Raw genomic sequence first — 25,011 nt, 5'->3', positions numbered from 1 at the left:
CATAGAATCTCAGGGTTGGAAGGGACCTTAGGAGGTCATCTAGTCCAACCCCCTGCTCAAAGTAGACCAATCCCCAGACAGTTTTTTACCCCAATTCCCTAAATGGCCCCCTCAAGGATTGAACTCACAGCCCTGGGTTTAGCAGGCCAATGTTCAAAACACTGAGCTATCCCTCCCTCCTTTTGGATAAGAAGTCCTTCCTGGGCCAGCAAATCTACCAACTTGGAGTCATGAAGGCTGCCAAGCTGTCTCAAGGTAGTGAATATGAACCTCAGGACAGACTATTAAGAAGCAGGGCACAAACCCTAAATTATACTTAGGTTCCACCTGCCATTTATTCAGTGTGAACTCCTCAGGCACTTATAACAGCCCATCCATGGAGTCACAGACAGTCCCTTTGGGTACTCCAATCTATTTTGTCATCTAGTCAAAGTCTCTTACACCAAAAACTGCAATATTCAGGTTACTTTCAGTCCCAAACGACCAGTCACTTACCCCAGGTCAATTGTACCTTAAATATCATACCAAAGAAAAAGTTTGTAGCCCGTCCTATAATAAACTATCTAAAGATTTATTAACTATGAAAAGGAAATAGAGTTATTTACAGGATTAAAGCTTGTAAACACACACACATAAATAAGTTAGTCTTAAGTTTCAAAAGGTAATAGAAGCTTCTATAATAAGCAAGCTGGATATATCCCTTACAGCTAACCCAGGCTAAACACTGGGGATCTCTTGCTTATGCCTATAAAACCTTGCCCTCGAGTTCAGCAGTGTAGAGATGCAGTTTCTCCTTGTTAGGGATCTTTATTCCTTCCCTCCTTCTCTGAGCTGCCAGCTCATCTGATGGGAGGAATTCACTTATGTATCTTGTCTTCATGGGGTGGAGGAGAGCAATCAACAAAGTCTTTTGTCCTCTATGGTGATCCACAATTCAGTTTATTTTTGAAGATATATTTCAGTTGTAAACCAAATGAGATGTATCCAGACAGGAGTTTGTTAAATTGCTATACGCCAGTTATAAATCTAATTAAGTGTGTCCAGGAGTTTGTACTGGTTTGGCTAAATAGATTCTTAAAATAACTTTAGTGAAACCAGTGTGAGATTTGTATATAGTCAAGGTGTAAGAAGAGGAAAAGAAAAGTAGGTGTTGACAGTGACTATAAAATGATGCTATTTGATTCCACATTCCTTAATATAGTTTGCTTATTCATGTTAAATAAAATAAAGACCAAAATCTATAGATCTATAGAATACATCTAAATAATACATTATATTTCCTATGTCTTCCATGTATCTCCATGTCTTCTGGTCTTTGTATGTTGTCAAGTGTACTATCAAAGCTTAATGATGTCTTAATAATAGTACAAACTGAAGAAATTGGTTAAAAAAGATATGAAACCCAGCCAAGCAATATAGCAGCTAAGCTACATAGAAAAGGAAGATTACTAAAAGTATTGTGTTCAGTTGTGTCCAGAACTAATGACGAAGTGAACAAGTTCTAAAGAAGAGATGGGTCTGAATCAAAACAACAGATCCAGTCACCTTCAAATTGTGAGTTAGTTGAGCTCTGAATCAGGACTTTGTGGCTGTGTCCTGCTTTTTCTTGATAATATGCCATACCAAGCCCCTAGATTCAAACATTCTTGAATTTAGAGAAAGTCTTGATACTGACTTGAAGTTTGAGATCATGGCTCATCTCTAATAAATATTGTCAGGTTTTGAAATTTAGAACTCTAATCATAATAATTATTAATAATACTAAATTAAAAGTATCACAGTAAAAAGTCTAAAAGATAGTCAGAAGTTTTTAAATTTGACATTATAGTCAGCATCAGATTAATAATTTAAATGTTCACATTTCAATGCAAAAAAAAGTCTTCATGACATTGATGCAAACAAAATGTTGGAAAATGTATGGAAGTATTTTTACCAATTTCTGCAGCCATAATAACCAGAAATGAACCAAATGTATGTTTGCCACTGCCATGAACAGTTTATGTCATACTCTATTCCTTATGGTGAGGGGAGGAAAATCATTCCATTGTCATTATCCTCAAATCTGGAACAGAATTTCTAATATTGTTTCTTGGAACAAATATAATTTTTATTTTATTTTCTTCTGCCAACAAATAATATTATTCTCACAGTGCACTCATTTTATGCCCCAAGTCTACAGTGAGAGTAACAATCAATCCCATTCTTTGCCTTGAACAGTCACGAAGGAATATTTCTCAAAAGACCTTGTAGGGGTTATCAGGTTGAAAATACCTAAAAATATATGAGAAGCTTGAAGGGACTACCTGTCTCTGAAAATTTGCTTCTACTATGTCGGGAAATCAATCAAGAGTGCTGTTTCAATTAAATTTTGTCACAAAGCTCATAGATCATAAGGTAATAAATCTCCCAACTAAATATTTTAGGTGATGTTAAATCAAAATTGAACTGCATTTTAACTACACCAAGAGATCTAATCAAAGCATTATTTTGGCTTTGGTGTGGCCAAGAGAGAAAGCATTAGAGTGATTTAAAAGGAAGGAAAGCAAAATAAGGAGATTTAAAAGGCCTGAGGGGTCTTTGTAAAAATTAGGTTTTCTCAGAGGTGGGCTAGAAAGATTATGAATTATTCAGGTTTGATTAATGATTGGCTAAGGCCAGCTAACAGGGAGTAACTTACCGTCTGTTGTCATTTAAGAAATAATGTAGCTTTGCTATGATTATACATCTTTGGTAAAAAGTTTTACAACTTTGCTTTTCAAGCCCAAACTTTTAATTTCAGCCTGCATATTCTGGCTTTATTTAGTTTTTTTCTGCCTCTCTTACTTTGCATTTTCTTTCTTTCTTACATGTCTGTTATTTATTTTACTCCTAATGCTTTATGGCTCTGTCATGCTTTCAGTTGTTTAGCTAAGTTCTGCACTGTTTTCATTGGGGAGTTTTTCTTACTAAAAATAAATGGCATGGTATGTTCCATAATGACTGTATTGCCTTCAGAATTATCAGAAAAGCATAGGAATTATAGCAAAATACATAAACATGTGAGTAAAAATACACCAGTACCTTATCTTTCCAAAGCATTTTAAGTCTCCTTCAGTCTTGTGTTAGGATTCAACACTTTATGAAATTATAACATTCTTATGGTCAGAGGTATATAAATATAGTTTGGGAGAATCATGTTTAATGTGATAAAAATGATATGTAATTCAAATTGTGTTTTCGTTAGCTGAATGTGGAGGCCGTTTTAAAGGAGAATCATCAGGAAGAATCTTATCTCCTGGCTATCCTTTTCCCTATGACAATAATCTGCGTTGTATGTGGATGATTGAAGTAGATCCAGGAAATATTGTCAGGTACTGTAATTGAAGCAAATATGGGCTTATGTTTGAGATAGAGAAGGGTTCAATCCTCAAAATGTGGATCCAAGCCTATATGTCTAACAAAAGTCTGATCCACGATTTTGGTTTAAGCCCGTCTCAAATCTGATTGTCATTACTCTTGTGAGTGAGGGTTTGTAGGGTTAGGTAGTAAAATTATTTCATTAGTTAAAATAGTATGATTAGTTTTAGAATCAGTAGCTGTTAAAACACACAAATACATGTACCTACAAACACACATACACAGAGTATATGGCTCTAAAGCCATTGGACCCAGCCAGCATAAGACAAAGTGAAAAAAGAGAAATATTGGAGGGAATAGGTGGCATCTTAGTAATTAATTTCAAGTCAAGCATCTGATCACAATTTATCATTAGATGCTTGACTGAAACAACATATGTATTTCCAAAAGAATTATATGGGTACATTTTAATTTCTGTTGATCAGGTTTTGACATATATAACATGATGTTATTTTAATATGACTAAGAAAATAATACCTGAAATGCCCTTTAAAAAAAATAATTTGGATTACAGGTTGAACCTCTCTAGTCTGGCACTCTCTGGTTCGGCAACATCTGTGGTCAGGCATGATTTTATTTTATGTTTTTTTATGCTTTATCTGCTTATTTCCTTGTCCCAAAACAGTAAAATTGTGTAACAACACTAACACTTTGTTATGAAGAGAGCCAGTAAGTCTTGGCTAGGCGGCATTGCAAGCATTGTTCTGTTTATTCTCCTTGGCAAGATAAAAATAAAAAGAGACCTGCTCGCTAAAATATTGACCTCTCGTGGTTCGGCAAATTCTCTGGTTCGGCACCGGGCAGGTCCCGAGGGTGCCAGACTAGAGAGGTTCAACCTGTATTTGAATAGCCCAACCAGTATTGTCTGTAAACTCAAATATAGTTAGATACAAAGAAAAAATCAAACCATTATCGAAATACTTTGTATGTTTAATGTATGTTCACCTCTTTACTTTTATGGTTCATAGTATCAAAAGAAATATGGAGAAATATTTGTGTAAATTCAGATTTACTTGCTATATTGATTTTAATATTAATTAGAGATGTTTCTGGGGGCGGGGGAAACAAACAAGTTGACAGAACTATCATGGTGCTTTACAGCCTCCAGTTTCTTGCTTTCGATACCGAAGCATCACATGATATATTACGAGTTTGGGATGGGCCACCAGAAAATGAGATGCTACTCAAGGAAATTAGTGGATCTCTTATTCCAGAAGGCATTCACAGCACACTGAACATAGTGACTATCCAATTCGACACAGACTTTTATATAAGCAAATCTGGGTTTGCCATCCAGTTTTCAAGTAAGTTAATATTTTTTTAAATAGAATCTTATATTGTGCTCCTTGAGCCAGTTGTGGTCGTGTTCTTCCTCTCATTGAAGTTAATGACATAATTTTCATCGACTTCAATAGAAGCAGAATAAGCCTCCAAATTGTAGTAAGTATTATAAAGCTGTATTTTTGTCATGTTTGTGGCAGAAATTGTTGTTTCCATGGTTTAAAAAAAAACACTCCCACCTCCATCTCCTTTGTGACAAGCCACTGGCCCTAATTATGAACATTCTTACTGTCTCTCAGCTGCTGTTGAAGCCATGCCAACATAGCAAAAGTCATGGATTTTTTTTATGGTTAAACCAAAGAAATAATGTAACTTACATTTTTTTTTACTAATTTTTCCAAGCAATCATTTTCCAAATCTTTTACTGTGACAAACCATTAGTTATGAGACCTGATCTACTTACTAAGGCAAAACTACCAGACTTCAAAGAAAGTCTAAGAGTATTTTCTGATAAGTATTGAAGGACTGGATCCAGTAGTATCATTTTCTTCAGCAGCGTTGACACTCCTTAACTATGCTTAACATAGGCTCTGTATATTTGATAATAATCCCACTCACTTTGTTGTAAGAATATTCATACATATGTACGTGCACGTACATACACACAAGTACCTTGGAGATGAGTAGCTCGGGGGCGAGGTGAATATGATGTGTGAATCTGTGGTGGGAAGTCCCTGTCCCTGCTCTTTCGACAGCCATGGTAGAGGCTTCTATGGTGGGAAGTCTCATGCTCTTTCTACAGCCATGTGGCTCCCCACACAAAATCCTGATTATCCCTCTCCCCCACATAAATGAACCTGGTTCTCTCACAGCCCTCAAAATATTGTCCCCACTGTTTATCTCACACAGCCCTGCTCCACCATGCTCTGAAACATACCTGTAGGCAGCATACCTTTTCAATCCTTAATCACGCTTTCTTAGTTGGTGTTTGGGGTAATATGTTCTGGAGTGACATGATGGGAGAATGGTGTGCTTGGTCATTTAGCTAGTCAATAGAGGAGCATATGGCTAGAGAGAGGGAGCATGAGGCTGAGCACAGACAATGGGGGGAATTGTGCCTGTGTGTGGAGAAAGATGGGATAAATTTGCTTGAGCTGGGAGAGAGGCAGGGGCAAAGTACTGCAGAGAGGATCTCCCCTCTGACAAGCCTCCTATGCTCTATCAGAGTGGAACTTCACATCACCCACGAAAGCTTATGCTCCAATACATCTGTTAGTCTTAAAGGTGCCACAGGACTCTCTGTTGCATAATACTGAGTGGTTTTTTTAGTTAAATTAAGTGCTTATTATTAGAATGGGATGCTCACACTTTTACCATCAGTTGTGTACAACTCTGTATTCTGTGACATAGCTACAAAACTGCATGTGCATAACTTAATGACTCCAATGGATGCAACTGATGAGATAGCCAGAGCAAAATTATTGCCTACAATGAATTAGAATAGAATTTGATTCCATTTATAGATTGTGCAATAGATATGAATAGAGAGATTTAGAAAATAGTTAATAATAAAAAGGGTGTAATGCCACAGTGGTCTTGAAAGAAAAGGAGATGCATATAGAAGGAGGTATACTGTATTATATATACAGTATACAGAGAGATTAAACAATAGTTATCATTCTTGTATCTACTTTACTATATGCAGAGCTGGTAGCACCATCTAATATTAATGTTATCTTGCGCTTCGCATTATAATACCTTGTTTTTAGTGGCTTAAAATTTTGCCAAGCTTGAACTGTTTTGGCTGAAATTTTACATGGAAGTGTCTGCTTTAGGGTGAACTTTTTAATCTCTCTCTCTCTCTCTCTCTCTCAGCCAAAACTGTTCAGCTATTTTCAAGAACTAGGCTAGGGGAAAATAAATTGTTTTGTCCATGTTAAAAATAAAATCTTTAGATTTTTCTTTGATATGCTCTGGTGTTCCCAGGCTTTGGAGCAGGGACTTGAAATTTGGCAGGGAGTTGCCCTTGTGTCAGGCATATGTTTTTTTCTATCCTTGTGAAAATCTGCTGAAATATATCCAAGTTATAAGCCTTTGAAAAATTGCAGTTCAATAGAGACTTCTTAGATATTAGCAGCTAAAGTCCTCAAAGATTCTGTGCTCACTGTGCATGCTCAAACCTCTAACAGCTACTAGCACTGACCAGACTGTGCACGCCCATTTATTCAAAGCAGCTGAGCAGGCTCCAGCCAAGGGCTATAGGGATGAAGACAGACTTTTCCTGTAATGGCTGCTGCAAGTTCCTCTGGGCCATAGTGGGGGCTGGGCACTGGAACTGAAAGCAGGGAGTCTGTCTCTCCAGTGTTTTCAATGGCTTCCTACTGGCACCCAAGTAGAATGGAGAAGGAAGCAATCTGTGTCCAATGTAGAGAAGCCAAAAGCTGGACCGGGGCAGGGGGAAAGGAGTAGATTAGGACAAAGAATCTGGTGAGGTGGACTGGAGGGAAAAGAAACTGGGACTAGGTTTTTTTTTTTTTTAAATATGGAGATATACCTATCTCATAGAACTGGAAGGGACCTTGCAAGGTCATTGAGTCCAATCCCCTGCTTTCACAGCAGGACCAAGTACTGTCCCTGACAGATTTTTGCCCCAGATCCTTGAATGGCCCCCTCAAGGATTAAATTACCACCTTGGGTTTAAGCAGGCCAGTGCTCAAACCACTGAACTATCCCTCTCCCTTTTGAGGGAGAAGTCTGGAATTAATGAGGGAGGGGTAGTGCAGACTGGAACTGGTTAGTCAAGGGGACTGGGGCTGGGAATCCAGTGAGGGAATTGACATTGGGAGACAGGGACCCAGTTGACTGGGGGGCACTAAAATCAGATGAGGGGCTGGGGGCAGGGGAGACTGGGACTAGGCACCAGTGAGGGAGCAGGGGTGAGAGGGAGGAGAGATAGATTTGACAAGGAGCTGTCATGGGGCATGGAGAATTGGGACTGGCTGGGCAACAAGGGAGGGGGTTGAGGATGGCAGACTGTGAGCTACCTTAATTCAGCCCCTTTGTACATAAACATTATGTTTGTCTTTAATTACACAATCACATAATCTTTTTTTCCCATGGGATCCTTACATTATTCACTTCACATGATAAGCCCATTTTGGGGGATGAATGAAGATTATGTAATAGAGGAGGCTGTTGTCTGTAGGACCTCTACCTCATGTCCTGTAGAAGATGGAAGATGTGTAGTGAATGAAGCAGGTGATTTCAGGAAGAGAAGAAGGGCTAGGGAGTTGAATGCTGCCCTGGAAAACTGGATTCTATCCCTGTCTCTACCACAGAATCTCTGTGTGATGCTAAGCCAGTCACTTAAACCAGACTTTTGGAGGTGGTCATTACTTGGGTGTTCCTTATTTTCTGGGTGCTCAACTTGAAACCCTGGGCTTGATTTGCAGAATTGCTGAGCACTCACATCTGCAGCTGAAGTCAATGAGAGCTGAGCTTGAGTATATAAAGTGCTATATAATGCTAAGTACTCTGAAGCAATACAATTCTAAGTGTCTCAGATTGGGCCCCAAAAGTAGTGGTTGCTTTTGACCTTAATCTCTCTGTGTCTCATCTCCCCATCCGTAAAATGGGGATAATACCACCCCTAACTTCACATGGGTTTTGAGAAGCTAAATTAATGTTTGTGAAGCATTTGAATACTATAGTGATGAGTGCCATAGAAAAGCCCATGACAAAATGAATAATTCTATCTTCAGTGCAGAGTTTGAAGAGTCTGCGGTAAAAAAAAAAAAAAAGCTTGCGGCCACACTTTGAACAATAAGGAGAAAACAAAATATTGAATGGCTGCTCATTAAATGAGCACCATTCAGTCTGGTCACTGAATGACGCATGGGTATGTTAGGAAAAAAGAGCTTGATGATGATGTAATTAGAGACTGAATCATAATGCATATGGACAAGGAAACCAGGATAAATTTGCACAGGCAACCTTAATTCTGGCATTTTCTAACTTTTGGATACTTGACTTCGCAATCATAATAGTGCTCATTTAACATAGGTTATTTGAGTTATAAAGTGGGTAAATGGCCCATTGTCTTCAATGGGAGCAGGATCAGACCAACAGTCTGTAACTGGTACCCACTCTGTACCCCGCACTGCTCCCACTGAAAACTGAGGATTTTACCTTTGTCTTTAATGGGAAAAACATCTAGGTCTCTGTGAGTTTAATCTTTTGAGGGCCAGGCTATTTTTATAATAATGTAAATCATCAAGTCCATACGGTCATTACTATAGGACAGGAAATCCTGACTCAGTAACTTGTACTACTTTTCATGGTTTGAGGCTAGACATGCCTTGTTTCAAGCAGATGGATGTACTGCAGAAAAGATCAAACATCATTTGCATGCTTTGTTACGCTATTTAACCTCAAACTAATATTAATTATCTAAGGAAAGTGTGAACAGAGAATTCAAGACTCTTGACGACTGAATGATTTACTCAGATATGTATATTTTATTCTTAAAAATTCTTTCCTTTTCTTAGAGAAAATGTTACTTCCTCTGCTCCCATTCTGTTTATTTTATGTAATAACATCTCCTAAGTTTCCTCAAATAATTCTCCTCCAAATAGTTTTAATAACGCTCATAAAACCCAAGTAAATATGGCTTTGACATATTCAGTTGTCACTGCAGGGGCCTGAGCAAACACTTTATCTGTTACTGTTCTGTCTATTCCAATCCAAATCAAGGATAAACTTAATATTGATAAAGTTATCCTAAAAAGAACATATCATGACATTAAAATGATGAATCTAACATGTGTGTGTGTGTATATATATACACACCACTAACTTGATATAATGCTACCCGATATAACATAAATTTGGATATAAAGCCGTGCTCCGGAGGGGGGTAGGGGGGCAGGGCACGGCTGCGCACTCCAGTGGATCAAAGCAAGTTCAATATAATGCGGTTTCACCTATAACACAGTAAGATTTTTTGGCTCCCGAGGACAGCATTATATCGAAGTAGAGGTGTGTGTGTATATATATATAAAATATGGAACAATACAAAAACAGGCTGATCTCCCATTCTTTCCCCCTTCCCAGCAATGCAGCATAATACTAATCTAGAACTGCTACAATAATAGTGATTGTGTGTAAATGTCTGTGACATGCTTTAGAAGTATTCCACAAAATAATTAATAGTTGTATTTTTGTTAATTACTTAAGGTAATATATATAAAAAAATACATTTACACACAATCACTATTATTATAGCAGTTCTAGATTAGTATTATGTTGCATTGCTGGGAAGGGGGAAAGAATGGGAGGTCAGCCTGTTTTTGTATTGTTCCATTTGCCATGGTATCTGAGGACAATAGAAGCACAGGCCAGACCAGAGGCAATTGCAGTGAGGTGGAAAAGAAGACAAGGGAGATGAGATGTTCTGGCATGATAGCATTTCTGTGAGGAGGCTAGAGAATAATAAATGCCTCCTGTCCTGATTTCTAGATTCCAGGTACATTTTTCACAACATTTTGGAGTGGGGTTTTTGTTTTACACGTTCCTTTAGAGAGTGTTCTGCATTACTGCTTCATATATGATACATACTTTAGCAACCACATTCCCACAGTGCTAAATTGCTTCCCAGGTTGATGTTGGTATCCTTATTAAATCATCTTTCTTCCAGTCAGTATCTGGACTCCTCAAGTAGAGAGGGGAAAAATAAGTTCAAGCCTTTGAAACTCACAATCTCTGTGCATTTTAAAAATCTAATGTAAACAAAGAACAAAAAATGCCTAAACCATGTCTTAATTTTAAGGGTGATGGACATGACTTTGCCATAGGTCTGAAGTCTTCTTTTAAGGCTAGTGTGGCCTCTGCGTTTTCCAATGCCTTACGTGCACAAGACTTTGCACCTCATATATGGGGAGTGCAAATCATAGTATGGCACCCTCCTTTAGGCCCAGGGTGGCCTCTTTATTTTCCAACACCTTATGGGCAACTTCAATAACAGAACTTCTGGAATCACTTAATTTTAAACTAAATAAATTTCAAACTTCAATGGACTCCTTTGAGACCATGTGAAATAAAACTGAGGGAATGAAACTGCAAGGAGTGTCCACTGAAATGTAAATAACAAATAGTGGAAAAAAGTGTAATAAAAACAGAGTGGACTGAAAACTGTGTGTGTGCAGGCACTTCAAGAAAACAAGAGTGTTTGAAAAGTCAACAGTGGTACTGCAACGTTAGAACTTTGGACATCCCATCTAAGAGAGAGGGTCACAATCTATGATGTAATTAAAAACCTGATGCCAAAGGTTCCACGCCATGAATCTGAGGATGACACTATTTACTGAGAATAGTTTTACAATGATGTGTTCAAATGTAGCACACAAACATGAAGGGATCATCAATATCACATTTTCCTTGTCATCTGGCTGAGACAGGTTACCCTGGGCCTCATTCTGATCTTGAATATCCCAAATAAAAATTAGGAATACTTCCTGCAGGCCATAAGAATCTGCATGAAGTATAAACCGGGTCCTGCAAACAAATGAAATAAAAAGAGAAAGGAATAAATGTCTGTTTTGCCTCAGACATGAACTGTACAATCCAGGTCCAGACAGATGAATTAACATTAATCAAAAAGCTTTTCTTCAGTTGACATTGCCTGCATTGCAACTAAAAAGTAATTTATAGTAGAGAGAGATATGGTTTTTGAAGTGAAGGCATCATTCAAGGAGTTGGAAGATAGCCTTTCTAAGATTTCTTTAAACAAAGTTTGCTTTCCTGACTTCCAGAGCATAATTTCAATCTGTCTGTAATATATTGTTTCATTATTGGGCTGATCCAAAGTCCACTGAAGTCTATGGAAAGACTCTAGTAAACTTCAGTGGGCTTTGGATCAGACACTATAATTATACTATATATATATTAGTATTTATTTATTATATATATATATATAATTTCCCCTCTTCCCCCCCAAACCTCAAATACACAAATTAAATAACCAAACAACTAAAGATGAATCAACTAACTTCAGTTGATTGTGAGTCTAAAATGGCACAATTACAATTACCATGTTGTACTTTTTCTTTGTATGATATTGTTTGAGTTGTTTATAATTAATGTTTAAAATATATTGAAACAAGACATTGTACCCATATCCATGTAATAGTTAACCTGACAATACCAGCTGTATTTTAACTCCCCCCCCAAAAAAATCAAGTTAAAATACATATTGTATACGTATATGAAAATATCTTAAATATGTTTTATTACAACCCATATCTGACTTTTAAGAGAGAGATTGAAGAGCTAAATATAAGCTATTGTAATCTCCTAACAATACATGTTTTTCAAACGATTTTGTAAATGGTAGACAACCTTTAATAGAGTCCCAGGCTTAGCACTGTACCCCTCTCTGGTCACTGATTTATGACCGCATCTGTCCCCCAGATTTTCTGCTTCTCCACTTTGCTTGGACAACCCCATATTCCCACACAGTTCCATTTGGGAAGGTTTCCTGAAATGAAATTTCTGCAATTTTGTGCTGTATTTCTCTAATGGCAGAGACTTATAGTGCAGCTGTCCTTAATCTTCAGTGGGTTTCAGAAAGGATTTCTGAGATTCACAGTTTTCTGTACTACTGGGTTGTTTTCTTTACATTTTACAGTGTTGTTGGTACAGGTGTCACTCCTTAATGTATAGTTACTCTTTCACCCCCTTAAACAGAAAAGATAAGACTTTTTTCCTGCTGTTTACGTTGTAAGAGACATTTTTTCTCACCTCTATTCTTTCAGGGCCTGATCTAACAATTTCAGTAGGCTTTAAATTAGTCCATTACATTTAATTTGGTGTTTGATGTGCAGGTTTCAAAGTTTTGAGAGAAATTTCCTGTCAGAAATATTCATTAATGTACAGACTCCTGAGTTTTGGGACTATGTTTATCTTTTGTTAAGAGCGCCTGGACCATTGAAAGACTTAAACTTATGAAGCTGTTCTATGGATTTATTTCTTCCATCACTCGCTGCCCATTTCTCTCTTTCAAGCTAGCAAGCATTTGTAAAACTACAGCTAGTTACATTGGTGTCCATAAAAAGCTTTCAAGTCCTGTCACAGGTTAGTGATTGGTACTAGCAGCAGCAGTAATTGTTAGCTCTTCTTCACTCTTAGATTAGTAGTATATAGGATGTGTTTTCTCTATCCAGGTAGATATTGTGGATTAATGTTTGCACATAAAACATCCTGTTGGTGGCTTGTAGCCAAAGGTACTTTAAGCTGTAGTATTCCTATCTGAGAACAACTAACAATTGACAGAAGAAAAAAAAAATGGTTTCCTTGGTCCTGTCTTTGCAGAAGCTATCAATTTTTGAGTATTTATTTCAATTTTAATTAAAATGAACCCTAAGGCTCAAACTCTGTCCTGACTTAAACCATATGCAACCACATTGGGACAAACTGCTCCCATTTACACCACTGTAAAGCCCAGGTAAAACTCTTGATTTCAGTGGAGTTACTCTAGATTTACAAATGTACGACAGGGAGTAAATTTTGGCTTAGTCATGAAAATGTCATAAATCAGGGAAGCATTTGATTCTAGATTAGTAATGTATTGTCCCTCAAACTAATGTTTAAAGTCAAATTTAAATTTCTCCTTTGTAAAACACATCTTGAATCCTGACAAATCTGCTAGCATTCTTTCTTTTCAAGCTATGTGGAAACGTATACAACACATCTGAGATAACAAGTCTGGCCTTTAATAAAGTGATGAACCAATGGGGCTTTCTTCACCTACTAATGGAAATCACCCCAGAACCTAATAATTTTCTATAAAACAAAACAAAACAAAACTGAAAGTGAAAAAAAAAAAATCTGTTCTCTGACCCAAATGCTGAACCATAGTGAATGGAAATACTCTTATGCTGTATTTTCTAACAGAGTTCTTTGTATCTTCCTTATTAATCCTTTCTCTTTTGTTAATAATTTCTGTTTCATTAAATTATTTAAAGTTGACATCTGGTCTAAATGGTGCATAGTCTAAATGTTGCCTTAGGAATAAATTGGTATGAGTCAGTGGCTTTGAAATTTTGGCAACTAAAATATTTTGAAGATTTAGATTATAACATGTATTATATTTTTTTCATTTTACAATAGCCAGGAAAAATAGATTCTGAGATATATGGGTTAAACTATTCTGGGTGCCACTTCCTCTTCTACTTGCTGAATGAAACATCATTACGGGGTCTGCCTATGGATACTTTTATGACCCCATTCACCATAGTATTTGAATGTCTAAAGTGGTGGTGGGAGCTGGCCAGCCATAGTAGCCTTCAGGTAATAAAACAAGTTGTTTGAGTGCCCCTACTGTACATAAAGGGGATCTTGATTGTGTGGCTGAGGAGCAGCTCCCATTAGGGAGGAAAGCTGCATGAGGCCTGGGCATGCTGCTCTCTGTCCTCCACCTGCAAAGAAGTTTTTTCGCCACCTGACTAACATGTGAGTTCTTCTTACTTAGGCATATTGTATTTGTATTTGGTTCCCATATTATATTGATTAGTCTACAGTCTATTCTGCTGCAGTTATGAGAACAGCCCGCTACAGAAAAATCACAGCATGTTAGTGAACTTCTCAGTTAAGGTTGCTGGAAGTTGACTTGGTGCAGGCTCTAAGTCTTTCTGTAGGAATAGAGTCTTATCTGAATTATACAGAGGAAATGTGGAGAGTAGATGGAGAACTACAGAAAGTTAGGAAACAATAGGTTCTTTTTCAGGTCTTGCTACTGACTCGCTGTTTGTCCTTGGGCAAATCACTTTACTGTTTTGTACCTCAATTTTCCCTTCTGTAAAATGGGGGGTGATATTTGTCTTTTTAATATGCTTTGAGATCCGCAGATGAAAAGTGTTATATACAGATTATTATATACTGAGTGAAAGTACCATGCATGGGAGCTAAAAATAAGCAGAGGGTCTTCTGATCATCTTTTAAATAGTTAGTTGAGTTCAAAGGGGTCTGACATCTTAAAGATCAACCTTAGCTCCAAACTGCTTATATATATATATATAGTCATAAACTATTATGTACTATACAGTTGAGGCTTCTGGCGTGTTCCAACAGCTGCCATTGGCCGGGAATGTTAAACCACAGCCACTCGGAGCTGCAAGGGGCCGTGCTTGTGGACAGTCGGATGGTCCACGTCAGCAAAATATCACGACCCGAAATCAGATTACCCTGATGGGCCACTTTGTGGCCTGTGGGCTGCGGGTTGCCCACCACTGGTCTGAACACTGCTGTGGGACTCAAAGACCAGTGGGCTTAATTCTACTATATATTTCCTGTCTGTTCTTTGTCAAGTGATTCAGGCTATGTCTACCTTGCAATTAAATACCTACGACTGGCCTGTGTCAGCTGACTCAGTCTCACAGAGCTCATGGTATGGGCCTGTGAAATTGCAGTGTAGAAGTTCAGGCTTGGGCTGGAAGCCAGGCTCTATGACCCGCCCCCTTCATGTGGTCCCAGAGTCTGGTTCCAGCCTGAGCCTGAATGTCTACACCACAATTAAACAGCCTCATAGTCTGAACCCCATGAGACCGAGTCAGCTGACATGGGACACTGTAGGTGTTTCATTGCAGTGAGACATATCCTCAGACTTTGTGTCTTTCAGTTCCCCATCAGTAAATTGGGGACAATAATTTCCTACCTCACAATATTTAGCTATCTTGCTAAATATTTGGAAGGTCTGTATGTTTGAGGTAATGGGAGCCCAGTAGGTAGGTAGATAAATGTTGTAGGATAGATTAGAGAAAATGGTATTGACTGATGAGACCAGTGCAATCTCAATGCCATATCATTCCATTCAAATTCTAAAACCAGAATGACATGAGTCTATAAAATCTGACGGCTTCAGCTATATGTTTAACATTGTCTCATTATAACTTTCTTAGTAATCTTTTCCAAATAAGGGAGATTAGTTACTGGGTGATTCTCAACGTCTAGGAAACGTTCCTTGAGCAAAGAGCTTTTTTTTTTTTTCTTTCAGAGAATTTGGTTATTTGCTATCAGATTTGTGTGTGTATATATATCTGTCACACCAACCCACACAGGGGCATGGCAGTGGGTATCAAATCTGTGACCTCTTGAGCTAAATGCACAAGCCTTGACTTACAGAGCTAAAACACACGTCTCTTAGCCAAGGCTGTAACAGGCTTATCAATCTATAGCTGGCATAGCCACCACTAGAGGGGGACGGAGTGTCACTCCAAGCAAGGAGGGGTCACATACATCCAAAGAGGGGATAGAGCTGGTATAAAGTGATTTCAAACATTGTGGTCAATCATAACTGGAAGAAAAAAATGGTGTAAGTGCAAATGAAGACATTATAGACACCAATTTCTCTAAAAGGAAAAAGTGCTCTGTTGAAATAAAATAGGTGCCAAACGTGTTTGGTGGCACTTTGTGCTGTATGGCAACTCATACTATGCTGTTTCCCATACCTAGTAGTGGAAGTGATCTGCCTGGCTGAGCCTAGTATCTGAAACCATATGTCCGTTATTTAATTTGGGACTGTTTTGAAGCTGTGAACAAAATGTTAAGGAATAAAAAGCATTCAGTAGTGCATAGCTCTGTTTAGAGAGAGAGATGTAATTATGAGCCGTACTGGAAAAGAAAAAGCTCTGAAAATTATCCAATAAGACTTGATAAAGGCTGTGCAGTATTTTTTTTTTCCTTTTAAAATCCATTCTGTTCACAGCCATCTGTAGGAAATTTGTAAATAAAAAATAATGTAGTATAATGTATTAACCCTATGCCTGTTATCCATTTATTTTATTTCTTAAAAGAAACAAAGAACATCTGTAATGATAATAATAATAATTAATAATTAATAATTCCTCAGTTTGGATCCAGAACAATGTCAAGGAATCTGTAACCCCAATAAACAGGAGTTTATGTAACTGCCAGTTCTGAAAACTTAAATGGGCTCTAAAACTTGGGAAACACAGCAAACACACACGCACACACATGCGCACACGCGCGCACACATGCACACACTACAATCACACACACACACACACACACACATTACAATCAGAATTAAGTTCATGATTTTGTTGATACTGCTCCCAAATCTGTATTGGATCAACAGAAGCTACAGTAGTTAAAAGTAGTTAGAATGTATTTTAATCAGTAATTCAGCAGATATGTCAGGTGCAGTTTGACAGTAGAGTGGTCATTTTGCACCATTACTTTTCAGAGAAGAGCTGCCCCTAAAAGTTGGATTTGGGATGGTAAATGTGAGATTTGAAGTCTACACTTAAGTAAAGGTGTTAGCTCAAGTTTGTGGCAGCTTGCATTTTTGAAACATCTTGCAGTCTGTCTGGATCCTGAATGCCCTGGGTTCAGGACAATATGAGTTTGAAATACAGTACCCCAACTTATGGAAAGACTTAAATAAGGTGCATAGGGTTTGGAAACACACATGGGGCTTAGACAGGTTAAGAATAAACTTGTTTTGGAAATGTCTTTCTGACATGCTCTGGGTTCTAGGTTGCTTGGAGTTTGAGAAGCTTGGAGTTTGAATGCAATAGGATTGTGTCCTGAAAATGCATTCCATAAAGTTAAACAAACCAAACAACCCCCACCCCCACAAAAATCAAAACACTTTGGTATTTATTCAGTGGTGTTATTCCTGATTTATACCAGTATAAAAGAGGAGAATCAGGCCCTTTAATTATAGTACAGTTGCCATGCATTCTTGATACATTTTACAAATTGACACTATCAGTGGTAGAGCCCATTATTACACCTACAATGCCAAGTTGAAAAAATATATACATGGAGCTGTCATCTCCTGGAAGTAACAGTCAAATAACAAATTGTCATGGCTTCTGAATCGTCAGGAACCTTTGAACCCCGTGAGTAAGTTATTTCCCTTCTGAGACAGAAATGATTGACATAGTCATAGAATAAGATGTCACTCATCAACTTTATTTACAGAATTTACACCAGTACATGATTATTTAGATGACTCCATGAAAATGTATTTTCTACCATGCCTCATGGATTAATAGATTCATAAATGTCAAGGCCAGAAAGGATCATTGTGATCATCTGGTTTCTCCTCCTGTATACAACAGGTTTAAAATAGACATAAGGAAGTACTTCTTTACATAATGCAGTCAGCCTCTGGAACTTCTTGTCAGGGGATGTTATGAAGGCCAAAAGTATAACTGGATTAAAAAAGAAAGAAAGAATTAGATAAGTTCAAGGACCATAGGTCCTTCAATGGCTATTAGCCAAGATGATCCGGGATGCAGCCTCATGCTCTGGGTGTCCCTAAACGTCTGACTATTAGAAGCTGGGACTGGACAATAGAGGAAGAATTACTCAATAAACTGCGCTCTTCTGTTCACTCCCTCTGAAGCATATGGCACTGGGAAGACAAAGAAGACAAATACTGAGCTAGATAGACCATTGGTCTGACCCAATATGGCCAGTCTTATGTTCTTAGAACATGGGCCAGAGAACTTCCCCAAAATAATTTTCTTTTGAACTACAAAAATAAAATCCAATCTTGATTTAAAAATTGCCAGGGATGGAGAATTCACCATGACTCCTTTAACTTGTTTCAATAGTTAATTATCCTCATGGTTAAACTTTTAACACTTTATTTCCAGGCTGAATTTGTCTAGCTTCAATTTCCAACCTTTGCACCTTGTTATACCTTTGTCTGCAAGACTGAAGAACCCATTATGAAATATTTGTTCCCCATGTACTTACAGATTGTGATCAAGTGACCCCTTAATCTTCTCCTTGTTAAGCTAAATAGATTGAGCTCCATGAGTCTATCACTATAAAGCACGTTTTCTAAGCCTTTAATTACGCTTGTGGCTCTTTTCTGAACCTTCTCCAATTTATCAACTCCTTTCTTGTATTGTGGACACCAGAACTGGACATAGTATTACAGGAGTGGGCACACCAGTGCCAAATTAAATAAATAAATTAATGGAGATATCCCATCTCCTAGAACTGGAAGGGACCTTGAAAGGTCAGAGTCCAGCCCCCTGTCTTCACTAGCAGGACCAAGTACTGATTTTGCCCCAAATCCCTAAGTGGCCCCCTCAAGGATTGAACTCACAACCCTGGGTTTAGCAGGCCAATGCTCAAACCACTGAGCTATCCCTTAGAATTCAGAGGTAGAATAACTCTCTCTATTGCGACTCAAGATTCCCGTTTATGTATCCAAGGATCTCATTAGCCCTTTTGGCCACAGTGTTGCACTGGGAGCTCATGTTCACTGCAACCCCCAAATATTTTCCAAGAGTCACTGATTCCCAGTATAGAGCCCCCCCACACATACACACCTTGTAAGTATGTCCTACATTCTTTGTTCCTGGATGTGTGTATTTACATACTACTAAAACACATAGGGTTCACTTGTGCCCAATTTAACAAGCAATCCAGATTGTTCTGCATCAATGACAGGCCTCTTCATTATTTAACACTGCCCAATTTTTGTGCCATTTGCAGACTTTATTAGTGATAATTTTATGTTCTCTTCCAGGTCATTGATTAAAAATATTAAATATTGTAGGGCCAAGAACCGATCCATGAGGGACCTCAATAGAAACACACTCACTTAATGATGATTCCCCATTGACAAATACATTTTGTCATGTTAATTTTGTATCATTCTTGTTTTTTAATCAAAATGTCATACGAAACCAAGTCAAATGTTTTATAGAAATCTTATATTAACACTATTACTTCTATTAACTAAATTGTAATCTCATCAAAAATATATATCAGGTTAGTGTGACAGGATCTAACTTCCATAAACCTATGTTGATTTGTCATTGATCCTTTATTAATGGAGTCCTGTATCAGCTGCTCCATTTTCTTGCCTGGGATCAGTGTCAGATTGCCAGGCCTATAATTACCTAGGTAATTCCTGTCACAGTTTCAGGGTAGTTGCACCTGTATTCCCCCTCTGTAGTCTCTAGAGGACACCCACTTAAGGTTTCTAGCTCCGAGCTGTCACCTCTCTTGGGCAAAGACCCATTTCTCTCTCCCTCCTGACCAGGATTTTAAGTATGCGCAGCTTCCTGCCATACACGGTGATCCCTCTGTCTGAGGGCTATGAACAGTGTATTGCCAGCCATTACAAGTTACCAGCTTGCTCTTGCTAAGCAAGCATCTTTATTCTCAAGATAAAAGCATTACAGAGAAAACAGGTAAAAAAATGAAAGTTCCTATAGTCAAGCTAAAAGTTTATCAGAGATCATCCATCACTCTGAGAGGCCAATGTCTTTCCAACTCTTCTGCATTCGATGAGGCCCTTGAACAGATGGATGGATTGTCTGTTTGCTGGAAAAAAGAAGATCCCGAGTCAGTTTAAACCCAGCTTTTTTTATATCAAGTGCCCTTTCTTTGTATGTTCCTTTCTGGAAAAAAATAGTTTGAGCCAATATATGCAACCATCCCCAGTAATTGATATCTCTGTGGAAGTAACCTATGTAATTCACCTTATATGTCCCCTACTGGTTTTAGTTCTTGATGGAACTGTGGCAACCCTTTCATAAAGTTACACACAATCTCTGGCCCACAGTGTTACATAAATCATTCATACACTTAACATAATATGGTCCCCAAAATATTGCATGAAGTTGCAACATCTGTGACAATCCCGTTTACACCTTTTAGCTTTCTTCCACTCTCTTGGTATTTTCCCAATGTTACAAGACTTACTGAAAATCAACATTAATGGTTTAGAAAGCTACTCGGCCAGCTCCTTTAAAACTCTTGAATGCTAATTCTCTGTTGATGTGCTGATTTAAAAATGTCTAACTTTAGTAGCTCCTGTTTAGCAACCTCATAAGTTACTACTGAAATATAAAGAGTATTGTTGTCATCATCGTTGTCGTCATCATCATGATTATCATCATGAGAAGAGTACGTCATGTGGCTTTTCCCCAAATACAAAACAGAAATATTTATTGAACACTTTTTCCTTTTCTGCATTATTATTATTGATAATATTACCATTTCCATCTAGTAACTGGACCAGTACTTTTGTTAGGATTCTTTTTGTTCTTAATATATGGTAAAAAAACCACTCCTACTTATTTTCCTTAATTCTTCTGGTCATAGATTTTTTTTCCTTGGGTCCCTTTGTTTCCTTTATTAGTTTTCTACAATTCCTAGCTTCTAAAATATATTATTTCTATGGCAGGAGCACAGAATGTTAGCAGACAGCATTGTGTTCAAATCCAGTCTAGCTATCCTCAAACACTTAGATTTCCTTGGTTGCCATTGACCAGGGCTATCACTCACTCCCCTGGTCTAAATCACACTCAAGTCCACCATTGGGCTAGAGTCATGGGCCTGAAAATGATCAATCTCTTTATATATTTAAACTGGTGTAATGCCATCAATTGACTTCAGTGGTATTATTCCTGATCTACATTGGTGTCGCCTGTCTGGGGTGACAGTGGTGTAAAAGTTGCCCGACCCCTTTGAATCCCCACCGCAGACACATGCACACACCAAACACCCACAATAGCACACCCCACACATGTAAAACACACACAAACACACACTGTGTGTGCATGCATAGGTAACACACACACCTCCTGGGTGTGGTGCTCTGTCCCATCTAGTGGCACCGAGACCACTTAGAGAGAGATTAATGAGTCTGCTCTATAGACTTAGCTAAGGGGCATGTGGCTTTTAGTTCATGTAGTTGAGGCTCTTGGACTAAGCTCCAAAGGTCCCAAGTTCAATCACACCTGCCAACAACCAGGGTCTGTCAGCATTACACACACACACACACATTCACTCTATTAATATTTCCATTGAGCTGGGTGGATCTGTGATAGCTATTAAACTGAACATTAGATAAGAGTCCTTTTCCCATATGAAATATAGCTTGCGGCAATATATGTATATTTCATAACTTCACCACAAAGTTCAATAGCTGTGATCAGTAGGGGTCCTTTTGTTGCACCACAAATTAACTACTGCCAAGATTAGAATATAATGCAGACTGTTCTTACACACAATTTTTAATTGAGCATGTCACAAGGAGCTTTACAGTCTATCAACAAGCTTATGATAAGCTGTGGTAGCCAGCTCCATTCACTTTACAGAAAGACTTCTTTCAAGACTGCATTGCAGGTGTGATAGCAAGGTTATACGAGACTTTATCTTTGCTAGAATTTGTGCTTACTCCACAAATTTTCATTGGGAATAATGATTGAGAGAATTGAACAGCTAATAGAAAGGGATTCTTCAATGCTGCTAAAAGGCACTTAAGACACTTGATGAGAGAGTGGTGGAAGGAAGAAAGGATATAAAGAACACATAAAAATGAGACAAAAAAGAGAATGAATAGAAAGCAAGACAAAAACCCAATAAAAAGACACATCACAAAGATGATAAATGCATGTCAGAAAAAAAAATACAAGCAGTATTAATGATGAGTGAGTGTCAGACACAGAAAAGGAAAAGAGAACAAATATAGGATGGGGAAAACTAGACTAGGAGTTATACAAGGCAGTTGTTGGGAAAGTTGTGGGACTAGTGATATTAGAATAACCCTCATTCTCAAGTGATGCATAGATTGCATGAGGATGCATAGTATAGAGATTTGCCCACTCCTGTCTCCTGCATGTGCAGGGTTAGATTGTTTTTTTTTGTTTGTTTTTGTATTCTGATTTTGTTTTTTGTTGTTGTTGTTTTTTTTTGCATCTGGCTCTAGGTAAAGCATGTTTCTGTGTTCTAGAATTCTTATCCTGGCTATTTTATTTTACTAGGAATCTGACCACTTCCTTTTCCCCTTCAAAGCAAACACATGAGAGAAATGACTAGTTACAAACCGTCTCTTACTATGCTGAAAATTATATTTATTGAATTTTAATAGTTAAATGATGAAAGTTGGTATTGACACATCTATCTACAGACAAATAAACGAAGAGTATTAGAAATACAATAGGAATTATTAATTTCACTGGGTAAAACAACACAAGATCTTTTAAAAAGAAAAATTCAGAAGGATAATTTTTTTTTTTAGTTAGGTTTTAAACCTCAGTTATTTTTACAGCATAAAATGGAATCTGGGAGGAAGTTAAAATAATGCATGTTACAAGATTACAAATGGCAGTTTTAATTCAAAAGATTTGTATATACCAGTAGAGATTGCGTTCCATCCGAGTGTATTTTAAGAATACATTATTTCATATATAGAACAACATATAAGACTACCTTTTCAAATTAGTGTTGCAAATAATGCTGGCTAAAAAATAAGGGGAAAAACATTAACATGCTCTTTTTTTTATATACTTTTAATAAAAATATTCTTAATAGTTCTCTTCACATTTTGTTTCTGTGTACAGTGGTATAATCTTAAAAGAGCCCACTGGTTTGAGAGAGATTCCCTATGCTTTTAAATGGAGAAAACTGGTAAAACTGGTGATATCTCCCAAACCTAAAAATATATTTTTAATACAGATATAAATAAGAAACTCAAAAGCATTAGAAGCATGGCAGATCTCTGTGTGGGTAAAACCTGGGCAGTACCCATACACCATCTGCCCCACAAACCTATCAACTATCTACTGTTATGTAAGTGTATTCTTGAAAAGCTATTATTACTGACGAATAGGGAATAAAACTTCCAAGATATTGTGTGACAATCTATCTTAATTATCAGACTCTTCTAGTAATTTATAGGTTTGCAGACTGATTATAGTTAAAAAAATACTCAAAGGGACCAGCTCTTCTTGTGATAAGAAGAAAGAGTCTTTGCTTGTTAAAGTACCAAAATTGCATTCCAACATATGCAGAAATGCAAAAAAAAAAAAAAAAAAAAAATAGATTATATCAATATTTATAGTAAATTATTTTTTCTTCAAAATTTAAACTACAAAATACTAATATATATCAGTCTTGGACTCTATCTGATTCTTGAGGTGAGACCAGTTCAGTGTCCCCTCCTTTTTTCTGGGTTGCTCTTCTATAGTCTTAAAAATAAGCAGAAATCTATCAAGCTCTACAGAAAACTAAGTAGGATATGGAAGTATAGATCTGACACAGTTTTTTTTTTTTTTTTTACCATGTCTCTTAGATGAAAGTTTTTCCATCTTTTTTAAGTAAAGGAGGTGTGCAGTTTGGATAAATACTGAGTTTCATGGTGTGGAACAAGAATTAATTGGAAATTTTCTTTAAAAAACACGTTATAGAATGAGTGGGGTGCATACCAATACAGATGCAGTTGAGATTTCCTCTCCATTTTAAAAAGAAGTCTCTTAAATAAAAACACTGGAATAGAATTCTCCACATTAGACAAATGTAAGAACTCATTTAGCTATTCCCATAAAACAAAGGAAAATCAGATGAATCTAAAGAAGGTCACAGTGATACCAGTGGTGACAAATGTCTTAGGGTGGGAGGGGCTTGCATGCATGCTTTATCAACATGTTGCGGGAGGTCACATAAAGAAGTGAGGTTTATATTTTTGAGGCTTATTTTGTTTCTCTCCTTAAAGGTGCAAATGCATACCCATTTGTGGAAAAAAAAACAATATAAAAACAATAATATATGTCAGCACTATAACCTTACATTTTATAATAGCAGCTTTCTCCCACCAGGTCCCAAACTGTATGTAAGAATCACTTCAGGCACCATTAGGATGGAATGCAGCAATTGTTCAACAGTGCACAGTCATGCTACTCAATTGTTAAGGGCACGATATGAAAACATTACTATTATATATACAGATGCATAGTAGGTGGCATTTAAGTAGGTAGAGTGTATTTTAGATGTAAAACTGAATATTTTGGCCATAGTATATATTATATAAAGTTTAGGAGAAGATATTCATCAATCTGTGTGCACATTTGCTCTAGCAATTACTGTGATTGCATGCACAATCAGAGTAATAGTGTGTGGAAATGGTGAGTTAGACATGTTACATGAGCTCAGTTCTGCTTGCTGGTACTTCGATTGCAAGTTCTATCTGAGTAAGTGCATTCATATTTTTAATTGGCCAGTATATCAACAGTTACAAAAGTGCGGCAGAATGTGGTTGCATAATGTGTGCATGTGTGTGTGCTGTGACAAAGTTCCTTCTCTATCTTGGTGGGTCCTGCGCTTATTGGCGGATTTTCTTGACTCAGAGATTCACCACGTGGGTTGGGGAACAGCCCAGAGACCTTCCCCTCTGGAAGAACCCACAGTCCAGGTCAATTGGGAGGTTTGGGGGGAACCCGGGCCCGCCCTCTACTCCGGGTTCCAGCCCAGGGCCCTGTGGGCTGCAGATGTCTATAGTGC

General features: G+C 37.6%; 1 protein-coding gene across 1 annotated transcript in view; it reads left to right on the top strand.

Annotated features, from left to right (window-relative positions):
* The window catches only part of CSMD3 (CUB and Sushi multiple domains 3), a 1,107,808-nt gene that overhangs the window by 795,259 nt on the left and 287,538 nt on the right, over positions 1-25,011 (top strand). Inside the window, exons 26-27 of the mRNA XM_034759587.1 lie at positions 3,224-3,350; positions 4,498-4,700. Of these exons, the coding sequence (XP_034615478.1) occupies positions 3,224-3,350; positions 4,498-4,700 (330 nt within the window). The remainder of the gene's footprint in view (positions 1-3,223; positions 3,351-4,497; positions 4,701-25,011) is intronic.

The sequence above is a fragment of the Trachemys scripta genome, chromosome 2 (assembly GCF_013100865.1).
Source record: "Trachemys scripta elegans isolate TJP31775 chromosome 2, CAS_Tse_1.0, whole genome shotgun sequence".
Taxonomy (NCBI): Eukaryota; Metazoa; Chordata; order Testudines; family Emydidae; genus Trachemys; species Trachemys scripta.
This window is presented reverse-complemented; position numbering and strand designations above follow the sequence as displayed.